The sequence below is a fragment of the Erithacus rubecula genome, assembly GCF_903797595.1.
Source record: "Erithacus rubecula genome assembly, chromosome: 10".
NCBI lineage: Eukaryota > Metazoa > Chordata > Aves > Passeriformes > Muscicapidae > Erithacus > Erithacus rubecula.
The window spans coordinates 1,208,644-1,234,255 of record NC_136662.1 but is presented as its reverse complement, the minus strand read 5'-3'; the positions used below and the strand labels follow the sequence as shown (position 1 = coordinate 1,234,255).

General features: G+C 51.4%; 1 protein-coding gene across 1 annotated transcript in view; it reads left to right on the top strand.

The window, feature by feature from the left end:
* Positions 1-25,612, top strand: part of SGIP1 (SH3GL interacting endocytic adaptor 1) — a 48,301-nt gene that overhangs the window by 8,548 nt on the left and 14,141 nt on the right. The window contains exons 3-14 of the mRNA XM_079314478.1: positions 2,072-2,096; positions 4,739-4,795; positions 5,198-5,252; positions 6,457-6,632; positions 9,658-9,682; positions 10,534-10,585; positions 11,949-12,031; positions 13,742-13,834; positions 14,720-14,794; positions 17,549-17,986; positions 20,231-20,352; positions 21,567-21,693. Coding sequence (XP_079170604.1) covers positions 2,072-2,096; positions 4,739-4,795; positions 5,198-5,252; positions 6,457-6,632; positions 9,658-9,682; positions 10,534-10,585; positions 11,949-12,031; positions 13,742-13,834; positions 14,720-14,794; positions 17,549-17,986; positions 20,231-20,352; positions 21,567-21,693 — 1,328 coding nt within the window. The remainder of the gene's footprint in view (positions 1-2,071; positions 2,097-4,738; positions 4,796-5,197; positions 5,253-6,456; positions 6,633-9,657; positions 9,683-10,533; positions 10,586-11,948; positions 12,032-13,741; positions 13,835-14,719; positions 14,795-17,548; positions 17,987-20,230; positions 20,353-21,566; positions 21,694-25,612) is intronic.

Below are 25,612 nucleotides of genomic sequence, written 5' to 3'. Positions count from 1 at the left end.
GAGAGAAGGGAGGGATGGAATGGTGGAATAGGGAGGGATGGAACGGGAGAGAACAAGGAGAGAAGCGAGGGATGGAGAGGGAGATGGGAGGGATGGAACGGTGGAATAGGGAGGGATGGAGAGGGAGAGAAGAGAGCGATCGAGAAGAAGAAAGGGAGGGAAGGAGCAGGGGAGCGATGGGAGGGATGGAATGGTGGAATAGGGAGAGATGGAACGGGGGAGAAGGGACAGGGACAGAACACGGAGAGAAGAGAGGGATCGAGAAGGAGAAGGGGAGGGATGGAATAAGAGAAGGGACAGGGATGGAACAGTGGAATAGGGAGGGATGGAACAGTGGAATAGGGAAGGATGGAGAGGGAAAGAAGGGAGGGATGGAATAAGAGAAGGGACAAGGAGGGAACGGGAGAGAAAGGAAGGATGGAACAGGGGGAGATGGGAGGGATGGAATGGTGGAATAGGGAGGGATGGAACGGGAGAATGGAGAGGGAGAGAAGGGACAGGGATGGAACAGGGGAGAGAAGAGAGGGATCGAGAAGGAGAAGGGGAGGGATAGAATGGTGGAATAGGGAGGGATGGAGAGGGAGAGAAGTGACAGGGATGGAATAAGAGAAGGAGCAGAGATGGAATGGGAGAGAAGGAAAGGATGGAACGGTGGAATAGGGAGAGATAGAACAGGGGAGAAGGGACAGGGACAGAGCACGGAGAGAAGAGAGGGATCGAGAGGGAGAAGGGGAGGGATGGAATAAGAGAAGGGACAGGGATGGAACAGGGGGAGAAGGGAGGGATAGAAGGGGAGAGAAGGGGGAATGGAATGGGAAAAGGAAGGCAGAGATGGAACGATGGAGAAGGGAGGGAGGGAAGGAATAGAAGAAAAGGGAGAGATGGAAGAGTGGAATGGGGAGGAATGGAATGGGAGTAGAGGCAGGGATGGAGCAGAACAGAAGGGAGGGATGGAACGGGAGAAGACAGTGATGGAATGAGAGAAGAGGGAAGGATGAAACAGTGGAATAGGGAGGAATGGAACAGAAGAGGCAGGGAGGGAATGGGAGAAGAGGGAGGGATGGAATGGGAGAAGGGAGGGATGGGGAGGGATAGAGCAGTGGAAAAGGCAGAGATGGAATGGGAGAAGGGATGGAGCAGGAGAGAAGGAAAGGATGGACCAGTGGAATGGAGAGGGAGAGAAGAAGGGATGGAACAGGAGAAGGAAGGGATGGAGAGGGAGAAGAGGGAGGGATAGAACAGGAGAAGGGACAGGGAGGGAACAGGAGAAGAGAGGGATGGAACAGTGGAATAGAGAGGAATGGAATGGGAGAGAAGGAAGGGATGGAAGGATGGATCAGGAGAAGGAAGGCAGGGATGGAACAGGGGGAGAAGGGAGAGATGGAATAGGAGAAAACCAGGAGGAAACACAGAAGGGATTTCTGCCACTGCCAAAGGATTTCAGAGACTCTGTGCCAGGAGATGGAGATGAATAGGAGAGGTGGGACAGAAGCAGGGATGGATTGGAGAATTTGCAGGGAAATCATTCCCTGTGGAGCCAAGGAGCTGCCAACAGGGTTTGTGCTGTGCTGCACATCCCTGGCAGGGCAGGAAATTCGGGATTTGTGGGAGGTGCAGGAACCCATCTGGATTCCACATTGCATTCCCTAAATCCCTGGGCAGTGCAGGATGGCCCAGCCCAGATCCCAGATCCCAAATCCCATAAACATTTGGGGATTAGGGTCCCTGGGGAGCCTCAGCAGTTCCCAATCCATTCAGAAATTCCTCCAGATGGGATTTGTGTCTCCTGCAGGAGGATGGTGCCAGCTGGGCCAGTGCCACCCTCAGCAGCAACAACACTTCATTTACCTCATTTATTATTTATTTTATTGACAAACATCAAACTTACCACCCGATAATACCAGGGGAAAAAAAATAAATAAATTCTGTGACCTTGCAAGGGTTCCACGAGGAGCAGGTACCTCAGCTGTGCTGATGAGCCATAATTCCGTTTTTGCTGCTGTAAATTAATTTAAATAACAATTTCCTCGAGTTGTTTGGGCACTAACATCACCTTTTTCTGCTCTTTCAGAGGGTCACCAGACAGGGATGGCATCGTGAGTATTGCCCCTGCCACCACCACCAGCATTTGTCTGCAGTTTTCTGTTTAATATAGAAAACAAATGTAAAAATATATAGGAAAAAAAGGCAAATTCTAATTTTTTTTTTTATTAAAATATCAACAGAGGGAGACCTGAGGAGCAGCTGCCCTGCTAAAGCTCCTCTTCCTCATTTCCACTCCTGCTAATTGGCTTGGGCCAGATTTGCTGCCCTGAGGAGTTCAGAAATTGCCAGAGCAGCTGTTTCCAGCCTTTATTTTTATTTTCTATATTAACCTGAAAACAAGGAGGTGTTTGTGGTTTGGTTTGTTGTTTTTTTTTTAGTGGTTGCTGCTTTTATTCCTGGTGTTAGAGCTGGGTAGGAGATGGGCCCCAGCTTCTAAATTTAATGTTTGATATCAAAAAAATGAAAATTTGAGGGGTAAAGCTGCTCCTTGCAAGAAATAATTTTTGTTTTCCCCACAATCTCACCCCCAATCCTCAGCTTTGGGCCCTCCCTATGTTTTTAAGCTGCTTTTTAGGAAATAGAGATTAAAGTAAACTTGGTGGCTTCAGCAGGGATAAAGGAATAAATAAAAAGTACAGGATAAATTTAATAAATAGCAGGTTCAGCTGGATAAATTAATAAATAGCAAATTTAGGCTGGATAGATTAATAAAGAAAAAGTTTAGGATGGATAAATTAATAAAGAACAGATTCAGGTTGGATAAATTAATAAATAACAAGCTTAGGTTGGGTAAATTAATAAAGGACAAGTTTGGGTTGGATAAATTAATAAATAGCAGGTTGAGGATGGATAAATTAATAAATAGCAAGTTTAGGTTGGGGAAATTAATTTATCCATCCTAAACTTGTCCTTTATTAATAAAGGACAGGTTTGGGTTGGATAAATTAATAAATAATAGGTTTAGGTTGCATAAATTAATAAAGAACCAGGTTCAGGTTGGATAAATTCATAAACAACAAGTTTAGATTGGATAAATTAAAGAACAGGTTTAGATTGGATATATTAATAAAGGACAGGTATAGGATGGATAAATTAATAACTAGCAGGTTCAGGCTGGATAAATTAATAAATGGGTTGGATAAATTAATAGAGGACAGGTTTGGGTTGGATAAATTAATAAATAACAAGTTTAGGTTGGATAAACTAATTTATCCATCCTAAACTTGTCCTTTATTAATAAAGGACAGGTTTGGGTTAGATAAATTAATAAATAGCAAGTTTAGGTTGGATATACTAATTTATCCATCCTAAACTTGTCCTTTATTAATAAATAGCAGGTTCAGGATGGATAAATTAATAAATAGCAGGTTTAGGGTGGATAAATTAATAAAGAGCAGGTTTGAGTTGGTATCTGGAGGAATTCCTCCATGGAAAGGGAGCTCAGGGAGTTTTGGGTTCCCCATCCCTGGATGTGGCACTTGGTGACAAGTTGGGGATGGGCAGAGCTCGGACTGGAGATTTTAAAGTTAATTTAAATTTATTTTTTAATTAATTTAAGCACCCCCAGGCAGTTCCCTCTCCCTTGGGCAGCTTTTCATCAGTAAAAGGGAGCTGGGGTGTTCCCTCCAAGGATGCAGAAATGCAATTTTTGGGGATGAAATGGAGCTGCTGAAGGTGATGAGGCAGAGGGGTTGGAGATGGAGATGTTGAATATCATTTTTCATCCTCCAGATCCTTTCCCACATTATTTTTCCACATAAATTTTGACAGGAAAATCCACTTTTAATCCTGGTGGAGCCACAGCTGAGCCTCCCTTTCCTGACAAATCCACCTTGCCTAGTTGCCAAAAATTAGTTTTGTGTGTTTTAAATGAAAAACAACAAATAAAAAAAGGTGAGGAGGAGATATTTTAACCCTTTTTCTGCCACCCCCACCCTTGCAGCAGCCCAGCCCTCATGGCAATGATCCAAGTTCCAATAGCACACAGGAAGGAGGAAATAAAAATGGGGTAAGGAAAGCTGAGCCTGGAAAACAGGGAATCATCCTCAGTTTGGAACAAAAAAAAGGCAATTTTTGGTTTTTTTCCAGAGTGCAGGAAAAATCCCTGTGGAGTCAGCCAGGAAATGGGGTTGGATAGAAGTGGGTGGGGAAAACAGGAATTTTCTGGAGCAGCATCAATTCCCACAGGAGGTTTTGCCTCCATCCTTGGGATGGGCATGTTCCCACTGGGAGGAAGCTCAGGAGTGCTGGATTATCCCATCCAGCAGCCAAAATTTGGGATGGGTTTGGGTTCCTGGGGTGATTCCAAGCAGAATTCCCTGGATCCCAAGCAGCAGCTGCTGTGTGTTGGTGTGGATTCATCCCAGGCCATTCCCTGAACCCACAGCTCCTGGAATGTGGGATCTGATCCTTTTTGGGGTTGTTCTTTCTGGGGGAAGGGGTTTGTTCATCTCCCAGCAAATATTTCATTGGGATTTTCCACATCCCAGCACAGGAGGAATATTTCCTCACCTCTCCCTAAGGAATTTTGGGTGTCCACCTGATAAATAGGCAAAAAAATGAAATTAAAAACCCAAATCCTTTCCACTCTGTGGGGGAATTCCAGGGTGGGGAATGCTGTGGGATTTTGAGGGTGTGGGATGTCCTGTGCTCCTGCCTCCTCCATTTCAACCAGGAAAATTTTCCTTTCCAGAAGAAGACCAATGGAGCCCCGAATGGATTTTATGCAGAGATCGACTGGGACAGATATGTAAGTGTCCCCTGGAGCTTCCCTGGCAATCCCAGGCAATTCCCACCCTCATTTTTGGGATTTTTGGGTGAAATCAGCTCTGTCCAGACACCAATCCCACACCTGCAGGTCAAGCAGAATTCCCAGGAATGAGGTGACTCTGGAGAGCTCTGTCCTGGTCCAGGGGGTGTTGCAGTTTATCCAGAGAAAAATGTATTATAAATATATATTTATTATTTATATTAATATTGTTGTTTATAAAATTAACAAGGATTAAAACATTTATTCTGCCAAATGGGATTTGCTCTGTGTGTGCAGGAAATCCCTTCCCACAGGAGGAAGGAGCTGCTCCAGCTTTCCAGGAATTGATTAATCCCTGATTTTCCTGTTTGGTTTTTTTTTTTTTTTTGGTTGCCTATTCAGAACTCACCTGAGCTGGATGAGGAGGGATACAGCATCAGACCTGAGGAACCAGGATATATCCTTTGGATTTGGCTTTGCCTCCTGTGACAGGAGTTGGGGTTCACAGGCAGGGCCCTTTATTCCATTATTATTTATTAATTATTATTTTTATTATTCATTATTATCTATTTCCACCTTTTTAATTTTAATTTGGAGCTGGCACTCCTCAGATAAATCTGGATTCCCAAGGGAATTACCTGAGATATTTGGATTGTGATTCACTGCTGTGAAAAGAGGAGAACATCCCATGGGAGCCCAAAATCTCCATGATGGTGCTGGAGGAAAGAGGGATCAGGGAGGAATTCCTGGATTTTGGCAAGCAGGGAGCAGCCAGGGGGGATTTGGGATCTGCTCCCAGGGAATGGGGACAGCAGAGGGAATGGCCTCAAGTGCCAGAGGTGTTTAGGTTGGATATTTTAAATAAAATCCCTGTGGATGTGACACTTTGGGACATGGGGCAGTGCTGGGGAATGATTCGACTTGATTATCCCAGAGGGCTTTTCCAGCCTGGAGAATTCCATGGATCCAAGCCCTGGGCTGGATTTACCCTGGGAACATCAGCCCCACATTCTTGGGGTGCTCAGGGTGCAGCAATGCCATCCCCAGCTTGGGATTTCCTGCTTTTTATTTGGGGTCAGAGCTCCAGAGGAGGTTTAGGTTGGATATTTGGGAAAATTTCCTTGTGGAAAAGGCTGGTCAGGCATTGGAGCAGCTGCCAGGGCAGTGCTGGTTCTTCATCCCTGGAAGGATTTAAAATCCATGTTTGTAATCTGGGGACATGGGGCAGTGCTGGGGGGTGATTTGACTTGATTATCCCAGAGGGCTTTTCCAGCCTGGATAATTCCATGGAATGCAGCCATGGATCCAAGCCCTGGGCTGGATTTACCCTGGGAACAGCAGCTCCATGTGCTTGGGGTGGATGTGACACTTTGGGACATGGGGCAGTGCTGGGGAATGATTTGACTTGATAATCCCACAGGGCTTTTCCAGCCTGAACAATTCCATGGATCCAAGCCCTGGGCTGGATTTACCCTGGGAATAACAGCAGCCTAACATTCTTGGGGTGCAGCAGCCCCACATTCTTGGGGTGCTGAGGGTGCAGCAGTGCCATCCTCAGCTCGGGATTTCCTCCCCTTTCTTTGGGGTCACCATTCCAGCACCACCAACGCCCCCCACTCTGGGAACACCCCAAAACTCCCAATTCCTTGACTGTGCTGTACCTACCAAAGGAAAGCACTTCTACTCCTCCAGCGAGTCGGAGGAGGAGGAGGAGGCTCACAGGAAATTCAACATCAAGATCAAGCCCCTGCAGGGCAAGGACGCGGCGCGCAGCGCGGCCACCGCCGACGAGCTCCGCGCGTCCGTGGGCAACATCGCCCTGTCCCCGTCCCCCGTGGTGAGTGTCCCCCCGTGGCGTGTGTCCCACCCTGTCCCCCCGTGGCGAGTGTCCCCCCGTGGCGAGTGTCCCTCCCCTGTCCCCCCGTGGCGAGTGTCCCCCCGTGGCGAGTGTCCCCCCCTGTCCCCCCGTGGCGAGTGTCCCTCCCCTGTCCCCCCGTGGCGAGTGTCGCCCCGTGGCGAGTGTCCCACTCCGTCCCCCCGTGGCGAGTGTCCCCCCCCTGTCCCCCCGTGGCGAGTGTCCCCCCCCTGTCCCCCCGTGGCGAGTGTCCCCCCCCTGTCCCCCCGTGGCGAGTGTCCCCCCCTGTCCCCCCGTGGCCAGTGTCCCCCCCCTGTCCCCCCGTGGCGAGTGTCCCCCCGTGGCGAGTGTCCCCCCCCCTCCTCCGAGTCTCAGGGACCACCCCAAACTCACCGTGTTTTAGGTTCTACTTGTTTTTTTTTTTTTGTTTTTTTTTGGTGGTGTTTGTGGGGTTTGGCTCGCTGGATGGTTTAAGGGGTTTGTAAGTTTGTAAGGGTAGCAGCGTGTGTCGTTCGCTGGTTTTTGTCACCTCTTCTCCTCGTTTTGCAATGAGGAAAAAAGGGGATTTCAATCAAGGGGGGGGGTTTTAATCATCACCATTCAGGGTCTTGCCAAGGAATCCATCTGTAGGGTTTTTCATGGGGTTTTAGAGGTTTATTAGTTACCCTGGATGTGAATCCAAGTTCCTCGAGGGTTCTTCCCATTGAGGGTCTTACCCTGATTCCCAAGCCAAGGAAAGCATCTGTAGGATTTTCCATGGGATTTTAGAGGTGTATTTCTCACCCTGGAGGTGAATCCAGGTTCCTGGAGGATTCTTCCCTTTGAGGACCTTGCCCTGATTCCCAAGCCAAGGAATCTATCTGTAGGATTTTCCATGGGGTTTTAGAGGTTTATTTCTCACCCTGGAAGTGAATTCAGATTCCTGGAGAATTCTTCCCATTGAGGGTCTTGCCCTGATTCCCATGGATTGGGATGGAAGGGGGATCATAAATCCCACGGATTGGGCTGGGAGGGGGATCATAAATCCCACCCCACCCCTCCCACCAGCCCAGGCTGCTCCTGGCACTGCCAGCTGTGCCAGATGTTGTGCCCACTGTCCCTGCCATTCCCAGCCCTCTGCACTGGGAGTTCTGGTGCCTGAACTGGGAATGGCCATTGGATTTTAACAATGCAATTCTTTCCCTAAAGTGCCTCAGACACCATTTTTATATTTCCAAATGTTCCCTCTCCCCACAATTTCCCACTGGAGACTCACTCCTGTCCCTCTGCTTTGTCTTTAACCTGACACAAATCTTCCATTCCTCTTCATAAAAAAATCCCTCACCTTCTCATTCTCTTTTTTTTGTTTCTTTTTTTTTTGTTTTTTTTTTGTTTGTTTGTTTGTTTGTTTGTTTTGGGTTATTGGGTTTTTTTTGTTGTTGTTGTTTTGGTTGGGGTTTTTTTTTTGGTTTTTTTTTGGTTTTTTTTTTTTTCTTTTTTTTTTTTTCTTCTCTCTGCCTTCTTTTAGAGGAAAAGTCCGGTAAGAAATGCAATTTTTATCTCCTGGAATAATTTTAACCCAGCTTCGTGTGCTCTTGTCCTGCCTCTAGAGCTAAAATGCCAACAGCAAATAACACCCCTGCCCCTCTAGGATGAAGTTTAATTCCCTTTATGGCTGGCTTAGAGCATTTGGGAATAGAATGTGCAAAAACAGAGCTGGGCTTGGCTCTGAGCCTGGGCTGTTTGGGGTCTGTGCAGCCCCATTTCCCAGGGTCTGGGGGCTGTGGTGTCTGGGACCCTTTGGGGTCTGTGCAGCCCCATTTCCTGGGGTCTGGGGGCTGTTGGGGGTCTGTGCAGCCCCATTTCCCAGGGTCTGGGGGCTGTTGTTGGGGTCTGTGCAGCCCCATTTCCCGGGGTCTGGGGGCTGTTTGGGGTCTGTGCAGCCCCATTTCCCGGGGTCTGGGGGCTGTTGTTGGGGTCTGACTGTCACTCTCTGACCAGGTGTCTCTTCTCTCCCCTCTGCTGACCCCAGCGGCGCAGCCCGGTGAGGAACGGGGATGGGATTGGGATTGGGATTGGGGTGGGATTGGGAATGGGGAATGGGATTTGGGATTGGGGACTGGGAATGGGCTCTGGGACTGGGAAATGGGGACTGGGGAATGGGGATGGGCCCTGGGATTGGATACTGGGGTCTGGGACAGGGGATTGGGGAATGGGCTCTGGGATTGGGGAATGGGACTGGGCTATGGGATTGAGATGGGTTCTGGGACTGGGGAATGAGATTGGGGAATAGGGACTGGAAATGGGATTGGGATTTGGGACTAGGCTCTGGGATTAGGACTGAGCTCTAGGTTTGGGACTGGGGATGGACTCTGGGACTGGGGAATGAGATTGGGGAATAGGAACTGGGAATGGGCTCTGGGAGTGGGATTGGGAAGGGGGTGTGGGATTGGAAATGGGACTGGGCTGTGGGATTAGGACTGGGCATGGTATTGGGACTGGGAATGGGGTCTAGGACTGGGAATGGGTTCTGGGACTGGGAATGGGGTCTAGGACTGGGAATGGGCTCTGGGAATGGTCCCTGCCCAGCCTGGGTGGGCACAGCTGCCAGAGGTGTCACCCACCCCATTGTCACCCCAGTGATGGTGACACCTCGATAACACAGAGGGGGCAGTGATGGGAACCCCTGGAGATCCCACTCTGCCTTGGGGTGTCCCCAAAACCCCAAAATTCCCCAAAATGATTGGAGGGTTTGGCTTTTCCATGAGCCATTGGCACAGCTGTGCTGAGTCCCCATTCCCAGAGGGGTTTAAAATCCTTTGGGACAGCCCCAAAGGCAGAGGTGGATTTGTGGGGTTTTATCCTGTGGGGTTTTTTTTATCCTGGGGTTTTTTGGTTTGTTTTTTGTGTGGTTTTTTTTTTGTCCTGTGGGGTTTTCTGCTCCCTGGGCTCCAGGAAATGTCCCCTCCTGCCACTCTGCTGGGGTGACACTGCCCTGATCATTTTATCCCTTTGTTTCTCCTTCCAGGGGACGATTAAAAGGAATTTATCCAGTGAGTATCTCCTGCAGCCCGTAAAAAACCCTCACTGCACCTGTGTGGGGTCAGGGGAGGTTTTGGGGTCACCCTGACCCTGTCTGTGCTGTGGGGTCAGGGGATGTTTTGGGGTGGGGATGACCCTGCTCCTGTCTGTTCTGTGGGGTCATGGATGATGTTTTGGGATCATGGATGATGTTTTGGGATGCTGTGGGATCATGGATTATGTTTTGGGATCATGGATGATGTTTTGGGGTGCTCCTGACCCTGTCCCTGTTCTGTGGGATCATGGATGATGTTTTGGGATCATGGATGATGTTTTGGGGTGCTGTGGGGTCATGGATGATGTTTTGGGGTGCTGTGGATCATGGATGATGTTTTGGGATCATGGATGATGTTTTGGGGTGCTGTGGATCATGGATGATGTTTTGGGATCATGGATGATGTTTTGGGATCATGGATGATGTTTTGGGATCATGGATGATGTTTTGAGGAGCTGTGGGATCATGGATGATGTTTTGGGGTGCTGTGGGATCATGGATGATGTTTTGGGATCATGGATGATGTTTTGGGGTGCTGTGGATCATGGATGATGTTTTGGGGTGCTCCTGACCCTGTCCCTGTTCTGTGGGATCATGGATGATGTTTTGGGACCATGGATGATGTTTTGGGGTGCTGTGGATCATGGGGATGATGTTTTGAGGAGCTGTGGGATCATGGATGATGTTTTGGGGTGCTGTGGATCATGGATGATGTTTTGGGATCATGGATGATGTTTTGGGGTGCTGTGGATCATGGATGATGTTTTGAGGAGCTGTGGGATCATGGATGATGTTTTGGGGTGCTCCTGACCCTCTCTGCCCCCCCAGGTGAGGAGGTGACCCGTCCTCGGCGCTCCACGCCCACCCCAGACCCCTCCAGGTGAGTGGGGGCAGCCCCAGACCCCAACTGGGAACATCCCCTCCCATGGGACTGATGGGGTCAATGGGATTTGGGGGAGCAAAAATCCCATTCACACTAAATTCACACTAAGAGGCACAAAAATCCCCCAGAAATTGCACAAAAAACAGCCTGAGAAACTCCCAACATCTGCTCTAAAAAACCCCAAAATCCAGTGAGATTCCAGCAATTTCTGAGGGAAAAATTGGGGAAGTGAGTGGGAAAAATATCCAGGGGAAATGAGACTTGAAACAGCCCAAAAATCCTGAAAATCACATGAAAAATGGCCAAAAACCTGCTGAAATCCAGAGTAAAACATCTAAACTCTGCCAAAATTCCAAGGACTGGTGGGAAAAGCAGCAGGAAAAATCCAGGAAAAAATTGAGTTTAACAAACTAGAAAAGTCCCTGAAAATTCACACTAAGAAGCAAAAAATCCCCAAAGAATCAAACTGAAAATACCCAAAAGTTGCACTGGAACATCCCAAAGATGTCAAAATTCCAGGAGTTATTGGGAAAAAAACATCTGGAAAAATCCAGGAAAAACTCTGCCTTAAAACCAGGAAAAAATCCTTTAAAATTCACACTGAGAAACACAAAAATCCACAAGAAATTGCACCAGAAATGGCCAGAAAAACTCTAAATATCTGCCCCAAAACCCAGTGAGAGCCCAGGGATTTCTGAGGAAAAAACTTGGAAAAACGAGTGGGCAAATTTCCAGAGGAAATGCAAATTAAAATGGCCCGACCCCCCCTAAAAATAGCACAAAAAATGGCCCAAAAACTCCTGGAATTTGAACAAAACCACCCAAAATCCATGAAAATCACAAAGATTGCTGGGGAAAAAAAGCATCAGGACACTGGGAGCAGGTTGGGGGAGATTGGGATGCTCAAAATCCATTAGATTATGAAAAAATAATATATAATAATATTAATAAAGAATATATGTAATAAATACATGTAGTAAATATATGTAATAAATATATGTAGTAAATATATGTAATAATTGCAAAAAAATTGCAAAAAATTTTTAAAAAATTAAAAAAAATTTAAATTTTTTTTTTAAAATTTAATAATTTTTTTTTAAATTATAAAATAATTATGAAATAATTATAAAATAATTAATTTTTTGCTCCTCTCCCACCAAGTTTTGGCTGATCCCAAAGCAGCCCAGCTGCTGTTTGTCACTCTGATGTTGCCTCTTCCCTTTTCCCCTTTTTTTCCCACCTGGAATTCTGGGTTTGGCCAGCTCCTCCTTGGCCTGGGGTACAATAAACCCATTAAAAAAGTGAATTTTGGGGTGGGGCCAGGGCTGCCCCTCAGCTCTGTGCTGCTCCCACCCCACAGGAGGCCTGGGGAGGATCCAGCTGCCCTGGCCCCCCTCTTTGGGCCCCCCCTGGAATCTGCATTTGAGGAGCAGAAACTGGAGGGTGAGTCTGGGCTGGGGGGTTTGGGGACATGGGGAGGGGGTTTGGGACCATGGCAAGTGAATTTGGGGACAGGATGGGTGGGTTTGGGGACCTGAGAGGGGGTTTGGGGACATGGGGAAGGGAGGTTGGGGCTGGGAAGGGGGTTTGGGGACATGGGGGGTAAATTTGGGGACATGGAGGGGGAGGTTGGGGCTGGGGGGGGGAGTTTGGGGCTTGGGGGGTGAGTTTGGGGACATGGGAGGGGGGTCTGGGACCATGGCAAGTGAATTTGGGGACAGGATGGGTGGGTTTGGAGACATGGGGGTGGGTTTGGGGACATGGTGGGGGGGGTTTGGGACCATGGCAAGTGAATTTGGGGACAGGATGGGTGGGTCTGGGGACATGGGAAGGAGTTTGGGGCTGGAGAGGGGGTTTGGGGACACTGAGGGGTGAGTTTTGGGGACCTGGGAGGGGTTTGGGGCCAGGGTGAGTGAGTTTGGGGCTGGGAGTGAGTTTGGGGGCATGATGAGTGAGTTTGGGGACCTGGCAGTGAGTTTGGGGACATTGAGGGGTGAGTTTGGGGACATGGCAAGTGAATTTGGGGACAGGGTGTGTGACTTTGGGGACCTGGGAGGGAGTTTGGGACCATGGCAAGTGAATTTGGGGACATGGGGGGTGAGTTTGGAGCTGGGGAGGGGGTTTGGGACCATGGTGAGTGGTTTGGGGACCTGCTGAGTGACTTTGGGGTCATGGTGAAGGAGTTTGGGGCCAGGATGGGTGAATTTGGGGACCTGGGAGGGATTTTGGGGCCAGGGCAAGTTTGGGACCATGGTGAGTGAGTTTGGGGTCATGGTGACTTTGGGGACAGGATGAGTTTGGGGACATGGGTGAGGGAGTTTGGGCACCTGGTGAGTCAGGCTGGGTGGAAACAGAGCAAGCTCTTAAATCAATTAATGAGTTAATTATGAGATCTGGGGGAGATCCTGACAGGGACCAGCCCAAGAATATCAAACCTCAGGATTTTCCAACAAACCATCCCCTGGAGCAGCAGGAAATTTCCCATTTCTTAGGAAATACCACCTCAAAAATATCTTTTTTTTTTGCCCCTCCTTTAACACAGGGACACTTTACTCCTTTAAAAACCTGATTTTTTTCTTTTTTTCCAAGCACAGGGACCTGGCAGGACTTGTTTTCCCCAAATCCAGCCCCATCCATGCCCTGGGGTGGGTTTTTCCCAGAGCTCTTTTTCTCCTCCTGGGTTCTCCAGGAGCTCAGTTCTTTCAATCCAAGAAATGTTTGTAAGCACAGAAAAATCCAAGAAATTTAAATTATATATAAAATATATCCCTTTTCCTGCTTTATTCTTATAATACAGTTATTTTTTATTTTGCTACCTGATGGGTTTGGGTTATTTTTTTGCATCTCCTAAAATTCCAAACCACTTTTATCATCAATGCAGTATTTTCCTTCCCATAATTTGATTTCTCAGAGTCCACCCCCGGCATTGTTTTGTTTGTCAAGCAGCATAAGTGTCAAACTAATTGAGAGTCCTGCTCCAAAATCAGACAGGATTTTAATTACCCACCATCACAGGACCCCCTGTCTTTAATTAATGAGGTTTCTGTCACTGCCTGGGCCCTCTTTTCCCAGAGTCCGGGGCTCATCCAATTGTTTGGAAGAAAATATTTGAGTTTTTCATTGTTTCCAAATGTTTATTTTTTATTTTTTCAGCTGCTCTGGACCAGCCTGAGATATGGGGGTCAGTCCAACCCATCAACACAAACCTCGAGTCCCCAAAACTTCCCAGACCTTTTCCAACTGGAAGTAAGTGAGCACAAAAATAAATTAATATACCCAGGGATCAAAGATTGGAGTTTCCCCCATCCAGCCCGTGCAGTTCTAGAATATTTTAAATTAAAGGGTTGGATTGTTGGTTGTTTTTTCCCTTTGGGTGGAGGAGGGATGGGATGGATCCTGATCCTGCACGTTCACACTTGGCTGGAAAATTGGGAGCACCGGTTTTTCCAGGATGAAATGGGGAAGAGCAGCACAGCCGCGAATTCCCGGGTTTTTTTTTTTATTTTTATTTTATTTTATCGCAGCTTTCCCTCAGCCTGGGGCAGCTGGGGAAACCATTTCTGTAAAAACCATTAACCAGCACTGCTGGTTAATTAGCTGGTGTTAATTACCCCCATCCCGGATCCACGTGGGATGGGCAGGGGAGAAAGGTGGAGAAGGCAGAATTTGAATTAAAATGCTAATTTAGGGGTTTGAAATGGGAGATTTAAAAAAAAAACAACCCCCCCCCCCAAAAAACAACAACCAAAAAACCCCCAAAAAAACAACAACAACCCCCCCAAAAAACAAACAAAAAAAAACCCAAAAAACCCAAAAACAGAAAAAAAACCAAAAAAAACTCCACCCAAAAAAAACCCCCAAAAATACAAAAAAACCCCTAAAGAACCACCCCACCCCCCCCCCAAAAAAAAAAAAAAAACCAACAAAAAACCAGAGGGATGGGTGGGTGGGATATTAGGGATTAATTCCTAGATGGGATGGATGGATGGGATATTGGGAGTGAATTCCTGGGTGGGATGGAATTCTCCACCCCTCTCCGGTACTCCCAGCCATGTCCCGCCCTCCTCAGCTGAATTTTTCCCCCATTATTTTTCCCCCCATTTTTCCCATTTTCCCCCCGCTCCGTTGCAGCCCCTCCGCCGCTCCCCCCGAAGAACATCCCGGCCACGCCGCCGCGCACCGGCTCACCGCTGCCGCTGGCCATCGGTAACGGGACACGGGGGACATCGGGGACACACCCGGGGGCGGGGGGACACCGGGACACACCCGGGGACACACCCGGGGCGGGGGGACAGGACCCGCCCCCGGGACAGGACCTATCCTGGATCGGGGTGGGATAAATCCCCATTCCCAGCTCTGGGGACAAGGGGGGACTGGACCCATTCCTAGCTCTCTTGGGAGGGATAAATCCCCATTCCCAGCTCTCTGGGGGAGGGATAAATCCCCATTCCCAGCTCTCTTGGGAGGGATAAATCCCCATTCCCAGCTCTCTGGGGGAGGGATAAATCCCCATTCCCAGCTCTCTTGGGAGGGATAAATCCCCATTCCCAGCTCTCTGGGGGAGGGATAAATCCCCATTCCCAGCTCTCTGGGGGAGGGATAAATCCCCATTCCCAGCTCTCTGGGGGAGGGATAAATCCCCATTCCCAGCTCTCTGGGGGAGGGATAAATCCCCATTCCCAGCTCTCTGGGGGAGGGATAAATCCCCATTCCCAGCTCTCTGGGGGAGGGATAAATCCCCATTCCCAGCTCTCTGGGGGAGGGATAAATCCCCATTCCCAGCTCTTGGGAGGGATAAATCCCCATTCCCAGCTCTGGAGACAAGGGGGGACTGGACCCATTCCTAGATCTGAGTGGGATGAATCCCCATTCCCAGCTCTCTGGGGGAGGGATAAATCCCCATTCCCAGCTCTCTTGGGAGGGATAAATCCCCATTCCCAGCTCTCTTGGGAGGGATAAATCCCCATTCCCAGCTCTCTTGGGAGGGATAAATCCCCATTCCCAGCTCTCTGGGGGAGGGATAAATCCCCATTCCCAGCTCTCTTGGGGAGGGATAAATCCCCATTCCCAGCTCTTGGGAGGGATAAATCCCATCCCTAGTCCTGGGGGTAAGGGGGGACTGGATCTATTTCTGGATCTAAGTGGGATGAATCCCATTCCCAGCTCTGGGGGAGGGATAAATCCCCATTCCCAGCCCTGAGAGGGATAAATCCCATTCCCAGCTCTGAGAAGGGGACAGGTCCTATCCCTGAGATGGCACTGGGGATGGGATAATTCCCATTCCCAGCTCTGGGATGACCCTGGAGGGGACAGGTCCCCATGGCTGCGTTTTGGGCACAGATTTAGTCCCTGTGCATCTTCTTCCTTTGGGATTCAGACAATTCCAGACGGGGCTGGGCTGGCAGGAATTTCCATCCTGTCCAGTTCCCTGTGCCATGAGCAGGGACAGCTCTCCCCCTGTCCCAAGGGGCTCCAAACCCCAGCCTGGCCTGGGACACTGCCAGGGGCAGACACAGCTTTGTGGGGTTTCAGATGCTGCCTTAGAAGCAGCACAAATGTTTTTTTTTTTTTTTTTTTTTTGGCTCCCAAGTTGGTCTCACCCCGGTGAAATTAATGTTCTTTACACCATCCCTGCCTTGGGATCAGTCAGTCTGGGATTTGCAGGATTAGCCTTAATATCCTGCTGAAAACTGGGATAAATTCCCAATTCTAGAGCCCTGCACGGTCTGTGCTGAGGAAATAACTCAGGGTGGGCATTAAATAACAAATTCCTTCTGCAGGGTGGGAAAAGCCTGGGGCAGGGAAGGGAAATGGGCTGGGAATGGAGGAGAACCTGTGGGCAGGGATGGAAAAGTGCTGGATGCAGCCAGAGGGCATCAGGTGCTTCCAGGAATATAATTCATGGTGCTGGTTGATGGAAAAGTGGGATTTGAGCAGGGAGGGAGTGGCTTTGGGGAGGGAACTCGGGGGTGCAGCTCCTTGGCCACCAAGAGCTCCCCTGCTCTGTCCATCCCCATCTCACCTGTGCTCCCACATCCCGAATTTCCTGCTCCTGGGAGCAGCCAGGGTGTCCATGTCCATCCATCCATCATTTCCCAGGAGCAAATGCCCCATCATCAGCTGGGCTGTGCCTTGTGTATCTGTCAAGCTGAGGTCTGTTCTTGTCTGGTTTAGCAAATTCCTCTTTTATCTCCCCTGCCCTAAATGTGGAACCATTGGATCCCCAAAACTGAGGAGTAGGGATGGGGTGATGCTGCCCTGAGCATCCCAGAGGACATTTAGGGTTGGGATCTCCCTTCCCTGGATGTGAAATGCTTGGCTGATGGATCTGTGCTGGTGCTGGAGTCAGAACTCCCATCTGTGGTTCTGGGAATGTTGGTGTGTGGTGGCTCAGTGAGCAGAGCCCCAAAATCCTGATCTGTGCCCTAAAATCCCGACCTGTGCCCCAAAATCCCGACCTGTTCTTGCTTCTGGCTGGAATCCACCCCCATGTGCATCCGTGCTGCATGCCCAGACTCCAGCAGTGTCCAGCATGCCGAAATATATATATTTATAAATATATATGTGTTTATAAATATATATACAGAGAGAGGGGCGTGCCAGAGCGCTGAGTGCACACCTTTGATCTCTGCTAACAGCAATCTGATAATTCAGAGCTGCTGCTGAGGACGTGGTGTGGTTTAGAGGACAAAACGAGGCTGGGAATTTTGGGGGAATTTGGGATTCCTGGCTGCGAGCGCCGGCTCGTGCTGCACGCTCCCTCCTCCAGCCTTCGGATCCCGCGGGATTCATCCCCTGTCGCACCCCGGCAGCGGTGGAAACCTTCTTGCCCATGAATTATATAGATACAAATGAGAAAAGGCGATTTTTTTCGGGCGTCTCCCGTAGAAGTAGAGCCCGTAGAGAGTAGCGCAGCCCTCTCCTAATGCTCGCTGTAAAATAAACCTCCTCTGACCGCAGGAGGGGACCAGGCAGCAGCAGAGCCCAAACGGGACAAACTCCCGTCCATCAATGACTTGGACAGCATTTTTGGCCCCGTGCCGTCCCCTAAATCTGCTGCTGCCACGGCGGAAGACAAGTGGGTCAATTTTTCCGATCAATCCCCGGAAAACGCTGCTCCGGAGTTGTCGCCCCGGGACAAGGCGCCGTCGCCGCCGGTGGCCGCGGGTAGCCCGGCCGAGCATCCCCGCCCGCTGCCCTCGCTGCTGCAGCTGCAAGAGGCTCCCAAGAAGCTTCCCGAGCATCCTCACCTTAAGGAGGATCCCGCCGAGCCCGCCGCCTCCTCCCCCAAAGATTTCGGGGCGGCCCAAAGAGCCACCCCGCCGCCCCCTCCGCCGCCCACCTACCGCGCCGTGGTCTCGTCCCCCGGACCGGGCGGCAGCACGGGAAGCGCCAGCGGTACGTGCTGTGAGCTCGGGGGTGTTTGGGGGTGAGCTGTGTCCCCCCGGCCCGTGCCGTGCTGCCCGAGTGTGTGCCGCCCCCGCCGTGCCCTCCCCAAAGCTCGCAAAGCTCCCCCCGAGCCGCCCCAAAATTGGGCGCGGGGTTGTTGTTGTGGTTGTTGTTGTGGTTGTTGGTGGTGCGGTTGTGTTGGGAGAGGAATTGTGGCAAGTTGGGCAAGCCTCAGATCCAGGTTTTTGGTTTGTTTTGTTTCATTTTTGGGGTTTTTTTTGTTTGTTTTTTATCGCATCCTCTCACCCCGGTAATTCACGGGTGGGGATGGTGGTGCTCGGTTCTTCTCGGCTCGGGGGATGGGGAGATGTGTTCCTCACGCTGCTGCCTCTGCCTGTCTTCACCTGCTTAATTATAAATGTTCATTAAGGCAAACGAGCTGGGGGAGGCTCAGGTTACTCACACTCCTGGCTTGAGGAGCTGCAGCCCGAGCCTGGCCTCAGCTCAGCCCCATCCTGCATCCCCCCGGGTGATTTTGGAGGGGGATCACCCCACAGAGCCTCGAGGAACCTGCACTGGTGCTGGGGTGGGTGTGCAGCCCCCCAGCTCCGTATCCAACCCTGCCACCCTCCCCCTGGGAGCTTGGAATTTGTGTCACTGCCTGGATTTGTGTCACTGCCTGGGTTTGTCACTTCCAGGAGGGTCCCCTGAGTGTGGCTGGTGCTGCAAGTGTGGCTTTGCTTCAGTGCTGGTGGCTTTTCTGTGCTGGTTGGGGGGGTGGGAGGGGTCCCTGTGGGGGCTGCAGGGTCCAGCTGGAGCTGGCACCACCAGGATTCCTCCTGCCCTGCTCCTTCCCAGCTCCCCAGGTGGGGATGGATGGATGGAGAAGCTCAGCCTGTCCCAGAAGATCCACGTTGCTCCTCTCTCAGCCTGGACTGCTGCAGCCAGCAGGGAAATCAAAGTGTGGCCACAGCCACACAAAAATGCTGCAAATCCTCCCAAAGCTGCAGCAGATCCAGCAGCTCTCCCTCTCCTCCCAGGTCCCCAAGGCTCCTTTTTGGGTGCTGTGGAGCAGAGCCACCCCAGGACCTCCTCCTGCTGTCACAGCCCCTGGGTGGCACCCGGGCAGGGCTGGAGTGATCTCCCAGCTCAACTTGTCCCAAACCCCCTCCACACACAGAATTCCAGCAGATTTCTGGTTCCATGCTGGTTTCCACTTGCTGTCAGCTCCTGGTGTAGGAAATATCCATTTCCCTGGATGGAAGCCACCATCTGCCAGGCTTTGGCTACCTGGTGGCCACAGAACCCCCTCAGGAAGGCTCCATCCTCTGACACTCAGTCCTGCAAGGTTATTTTCCCTCTCTGTTTCCTATTTTAGTAGGAAAAAAATTCAGACTTTGGTTCCCAAATTAGGCTTTGAAATAAAGGTGGCTTGGATTTTGGAGCTGTGCAAAGGAATGACTGGAATTCACTCCTTTTAAGCCAGGCCCTCTCTTGTCTGAGCCTGCTCTCCTTCACCTCTTCTTGTTTCTATAAATCCAGCCTTGATCTTTGATTAATCTGAGCTATCACCCAAAAACCTTAGGAAATTCTTCTCTTGGAATAGGGAAATTATGGAGTCATCATCTCATCAGTGTGAGCTGAGCACAGAGCTGCTCATGGCAATTCCTGGGTCAACTTTCCTGGGAATGAGGTCTGAGCTCTCTGTCCCATTCCTGGTGTCCTGGTGCCACCTCTGCCTGCTCTGTACAGCTCCAGTTACTGCTGGAATTCTCCTGGGAGGAATTCCAGTGTGTGGATTGCTGGAATTCTCCTGGGAGGAATTCCAGTGTGTGGATTGCTGGAATTCTCCTGGGAGGAATTCCAGTGTGTGAATTGCTGGAATTCCAGTGTGTGGATTGTTGGAATTCTCCAGGGAGGAATTCCAGTCTGTGGAGCCAAACAGGCTCCTGGATCTCCGTGCTGAAATTCCCATTTGATCCCAGACCTCCCCCTTTGCATCAGGGTTCATGTGAGCCCTGAGATCATCACCCTTCTCTGGGAGACCCTTCCTCTCCCCCCTTTCCCTTCTTTGCCTTGTACTGGGCATCCCTAATTCCCAATTGTCACCCTCGGAGCAGCGGTTCACCCATCACCCCAAATCCTCCTTCCCGTGTATTCTGAGCAGGAATCCGTGGGTATCGGCTATTCTGGGATGTTCCAGGCTGTGCTGCCCCCATGCCCCCGGGCGCTCACAGCTCCCGTTTGTTGCAGGCTCCTCGTCCCCCGCTCGCCCCGGGACGCCGCTGGCCGCCTGTGGCACCCCGCCCCCGCCGCCACCGCGACCCCCGTCCCGGCCCAAGCTGCCCCCAGGAAAACCCCCCGTGAGCGACGTGGTACGTGGGGAGGGGCGGGGGGCGAGACGGGGGCGGGGGTGGCACTGACAGGATGGAATGGGACAGGGGGGTGTGCCAGGGGTGGCACTGACAGGATGGAATAGGATAGAGGGTGGAGAGTGGCATTGTCAGCCTGGAACGGGACAATGCCAGGGTGGGAAGTGGCATTGCCAAGCTGGAATGGGACAGGGGGACGTGCCAGGGGTGGCAGTGCCAGCCTGGAATGGGATAGAGGGTGGAGAGAGGCATTGCCAACCTGGAATGGTACAGGGGATGTGCCAGATTTGGAGAGTGGCATTGCCAGGCTGGAATGAGACAGAGAGATATGCCAGGAGTGGCACTGCCAGCCTGGAATGGGACAGTGCTGGGCTGGAGGGTGGCATTGCCAGCCTGGAATGGGACAGGGGATGTGCCAGATTTGGAGAGTGGCATTGCCAGGATGGAATGGGACAGTGCCAGGGGTGGGGAGTGGCATTGCCAGGCTGGAATGGGACAGGGGGATGTGTCAAGGGTGGCACTGCCAGCCTGGAATGAGATAGAGGGTGGAGAGAGGCATTGCCAACCTGGAATGGTACAAGGGATGTGCCAGATTTGGAGAGTGGCACTGCCAAACTGGAATGGGACAGGGGGACGTCCCAGGGGTGGCATTGCCAGGATGGAGGGGACAGTGCCAGGGCTGGGGGTGGCACTGCTGCTGTGGGTATAAAATAACCCCCAAAGGATCCCTAAGGTCCAGGGGAGCTGGCACTGGTGGGCACTGCTCCCTTCCCAATGCCCAGCTGCTGGAATAAAGGATTTTTGAAAGAGGAATTAATGCAGAAGTTGATTTATTGTTTATTTTATACTTCATTTATATATTTTAAAATTCTTGTTTACATGATTGCACATTTTTTGATCCGTGTTTTTATTTTGTTTACGTGTTTTGTTGGGATTTTGCAGGAAATCTGATTGATTATAGTTTAGTGCTTTACTGTTTATTTTCATTTTTAAAATTTTGGTATTTTGTTTTCTAGTTGTTTGGTTTTTTGTTTTTTGTTTTTTTTTAATTTAGCACAATTTATGTTTTAATTATTCTGACAAATTTACTATTAAAGCAAACTTTTCCTCTGAGACACCAGCAGAACAATGGGGAGGGACCGGGCGAAATTTAACATTTTGCAAATGTTTCCGCGCGGATTTTCTTTAACTTTGTGTCATTTTGTGTTTCTCCGCAGTCCAGACCTTTCAGCCCTCCCATCCACTCCTCCAGCCCTCCTCCGGTCGCGCCTCTGGCCCGCGCCGAGAGCACTTCTTCCATTTCCTCCACCAATTCCCTGAGCGCAGCCACCACTCCCACCGTCGGTAACCACGCGCAGCTCCGCTGCTATTTCACCTTTCCTGAGGCTTTTTCATTCCCTCGATCTTTTTTTTTTTTTTTTTTTTTTTTTTTTTTGGGTGGGGGTCGGATTTGTTAGTTTGTGTTTTTAATGCCCAATGGATTTTTGGGGGTGATGGGTCAGGAGGGTGATGCCTCGAGGGAAGTTTTCTCAGATGTTTGGTGAAAGTCAAGGGAATTGTAATGGAAAATGTGGTTCTGGGCTGTAAATTGGGGCGAAATCAGCTTTTTTCTTTGCAGGGGATGTTTGTGCCTGGAGGGGAGTGGGGCTGGAAGCCAGACCTTGGGATCCAGGAATATTCAATCTGTTGGAATGCCTTAAATTCACACTGGCCCTTAAAGCAGTTAGCAGGAAAAGGGGTTTTGGAGAAGCCCCTTCCCATCCCCTCGGCCCGTCCTAGAGCAGAGCCAAGCGCTGCAGTTCCCTTTTGGAGTGTCCTGAAAAAAACAAAACAAAACCAAATAAATAAGCGGGATTTGCTAAAACCCCGCCTGGGGCTGAGACGGGGATTGGGAATCGAGTCTGGCTGGCAGCTCCAGCTCCAGGCGCGGGTCCCCCCACGCCATCCCCTCCTGTCCCCTCTGTCCCCGCTGCCACTCCCTGGCTGCCGCCCCTCGCTGCCCGCAGCTCCATCTCCTCCTCCTTTGTCTTTTCTCCCCGGAGAGCGCAGCTCCCGTGGCTCAGCGCTTTGTCACTGCTGTCACCGCGGGGAGCGGCGCCTGCGGGGCTGGGAGGGGCTGGTGACAGCGCTGTCCCCGCACCGGTGGCGCCGATGGCACCGAGCCCTCCCCGCGGCTTTTGTTGGGGTCTCCGGCCGCGTCTCCGTCCTGTGTTGCTTCACTCGCGGGTGTCGCAGGTGTTCGTACCTGTTCTGGCTCTTGGGCACTGTCACAGCACCTTGCTGGGGAAATGTCACCTGGGCAATGAGCTCTGAGTGTCCCCTGTGCCCGCTGGTGGCACTGCCGGTGGCCTTGAGCCGTGCCTGAGGGCATGGTGGCCACAGGGACACGGCTGTGGTGGAGGGGACAGGCGGGACATGGACAGGGACAAGCAGGACAGGGACAGGGACAGGCAGGACAGGGACAGGCGGGACAGGGACAAAGACAGGGACAAGCTGGACAGGGAAGGCAGGACAGGGACAGGCAGGACATGGACAGGCAGGACAGGGACAGAGATAAGGACAGGAACAGGGACAAGGACAGCCGCGACAAGGACAGGGACAGCCAGGCTGGGGACAGGGACAGAACACCCTGAAAATGTTTTATAAAATAAAGAGGAACAAAGGGGTGCTAAAAGTCTGTGAGGATGGGCTTGAAAAGGTTTCAAAGAAAGCATTTTGTGGTCTGGGGGGAGAAGTTGGGTTCCCACACCCTCCACGGAGGTTTTCCTTCCAAAATCGGGGCTCTGGGGTCACCCCTGACTGGGCAACTCCAAACGGGGCACCCAGGAGGAGCATCCCAGATTTTGTAGGTGTTGCACTCCAGCTCCATGCATGGATTATGCTGGGTGGGAAGGGATCCACAGAGATAATTGATCCAGCTCATGCCCTGCATGGACACCCCAAAATCCCGCTCTGGGCATCCCTGGGAGAGGTGTCCAAACTCCTAGAGCTGCTCTGGCATTCCCTGGGGATCTGGGCAGTGCCAGCACCCTCTGGATGAGGAAACTTTCCTGCTGGCATCCAGCCCAAAGCTTGGGAAAAGCTGAATGGGGCACAGGCAGGGGTTGGGATCTGCTGGGAAAGCGTCTCCTCGTCCCACCGAGAGGGGACACCGGTGCTGGGTGAGCACCCAGGAAAATCCCCAGCAGGGGAGGGAGCAATTCCAGCTCCCCAAAGAGAAAAGCTGGGCTGGGAGGTGTGCAGGGATGGAACCAGGGTACTGGGGGGCTGGGACACCCCAATCCAATCTGTCCCCACCATCTCCCGTTCCCCGCGGCAAAATCCGATGGAATTCGCCCGGGGGCGCGGGCAGGGCTGTTCCACCTCGTGTCCCCCGTGCTGTTCTGGTGTGCTTTCCTCGTTGCCTTCATGTCAGTCTGGACAGTTCCCGGCCGAGCACGGAGCTCTGATCCCGTCTCGGTGCCCCCCCCGTCATTTCTCTGTCTTTGCGTTGATACAAGTGCGCTGCTTGGTTTCACTTGGGATCCGTGTTTTCATTCTTTTTGTGTTCTTTTTTTTTCTTTCTTTTTTTTTTTTTATTTCTTTCCTTCCTTTGCGTTTCTTCTGCTTGTGTTATCAGAGGATGATGCTTTTGTTGCCAAACTGCCCGCGTTTGAAAGGCGCAGTGAAACGCCGGCAGGTACTGTACTAGCAGGGAGTTTTCCAAGAATTCCGCCTCTGGAGCGGCCCCCACCGCTCGCAGCACCTTGCATGACAGTTTCTCAGTGACTCAAAGGACTCGGAGGTGGAAAAGTCGGCACCTCCCGAATTCCAAAAGGTTCATTTGGCAGCTGCGCCCCACTCACCCCCACCCTCGGCTCTCACATCCCGAGTTGTTCCAGCGTGGTGGCTCTGGAGCTGGTTGTGCTGGGGAAGGGAAGACTCCAGCTAGGATCCGCTGCTGTGTGTGCGTGTGTCCGGTTCTCTGCCAAGTGTCGTGTCCTGAGATGCGAGAGCGAACAGCCCCGTGTCCCTGTCCCCGAGTGTGGCAGCATCCCGCCGGGAATGCTGAGCAGCGCGGGCAGAACCCTCTGCAGGAGCGCATGAGCCGACAAAACTCTTCTACCGTGGGCAGAACAAAGCGAGAGCTCCCTCCAGAGCAGAGCGACTCTTCCATCCGGCCTTCCATAGCTTTGCTTCCCGCTTGCCGTGTCCCGAGCCGGCGGTGTCACCGCGCTGTCCCCGCACGCGTGACCGCCCCGCAGCCTCGCCCCTCCCCGTAGCGACATTAATGACCTGCTCTGTGACTCACACTGTGTCCTTCTCTCTCCCTCTCCTTGACCTTTCCCATCCCGCTTCAACTCCCGGCCATACAGAGAATGAACAGCCTTCCCTCGTTTGGTTTGACAGAGGAAAGTTTTATTTGACTTTCGAAGGTAAGTAGTGCAAAGCACGCCCGGTAACCACTCGCTCCCCTCGCTCTCTCGCTCCCGGGGTTCCCTTCCAGGGCTCCATCCAATCCAGATTTCCAGGCTCCATCCTATCCACTTTTACAGGCTCCATCCTATCCACTTTTACAGGCTCTATCCAATCCAGCTTCCCGTGAGGAATGCTATGGGCATCGCCGGTCCGACCGCAATCGTTTTGATTCGGTTTGTGCCGTTCGTCCCGCTGATCTCTTTGATCCATCTTTTATCCTTGATCTCCTAAAAAGCAAACAAACAAACAAACAAACAAACAAAAAAAAAAAAAAAAAAAAAAAAAAGACAGAAAATCCGTCCAAAAACCAAAACCCCGAATGAATATTCGGAATATTGCCAGAGGGAGGTGAGAACCAGGGAGCGGAGCCGCTTGCACTGCCGAGGACCTTGACTCTGCCAGCCCGGGCTCCTCCCCGCTCTCCTGCTCGCTGCCCGGAGCTGCTGTGGGAATTCCCGCCCCAGGGAATCGGGTTCGCCGCCTCCTCCCCCGCTCCCATCCCGGTTTGGGGCAGGAAGGGCTCCGGGATGCTCTGGCACTGCCAGGCTGTGCCAGGCTGGAGGTTTTGGGTCGCTCGTGGAGGAGGGGAGGATGCAGGAGGGGAGAGGCAGGTTTGGGGCCGGTGGCTGCTCCGAGCTGTGTCACATCCCCGAGAGGACAAAGGGTGAGTCCTGCTGGGAGAGCCCCCGGCCTGGGGGAAGCTTCGTTTTCCTTTTCACAGCGGAGGGAAAAGCAGGAGGTTCTGTGGCAGCCGGGAGGGAATCTGTAAATCCTGGGGAGCTGTTGTGGTGCCTCGGGCAGAGCT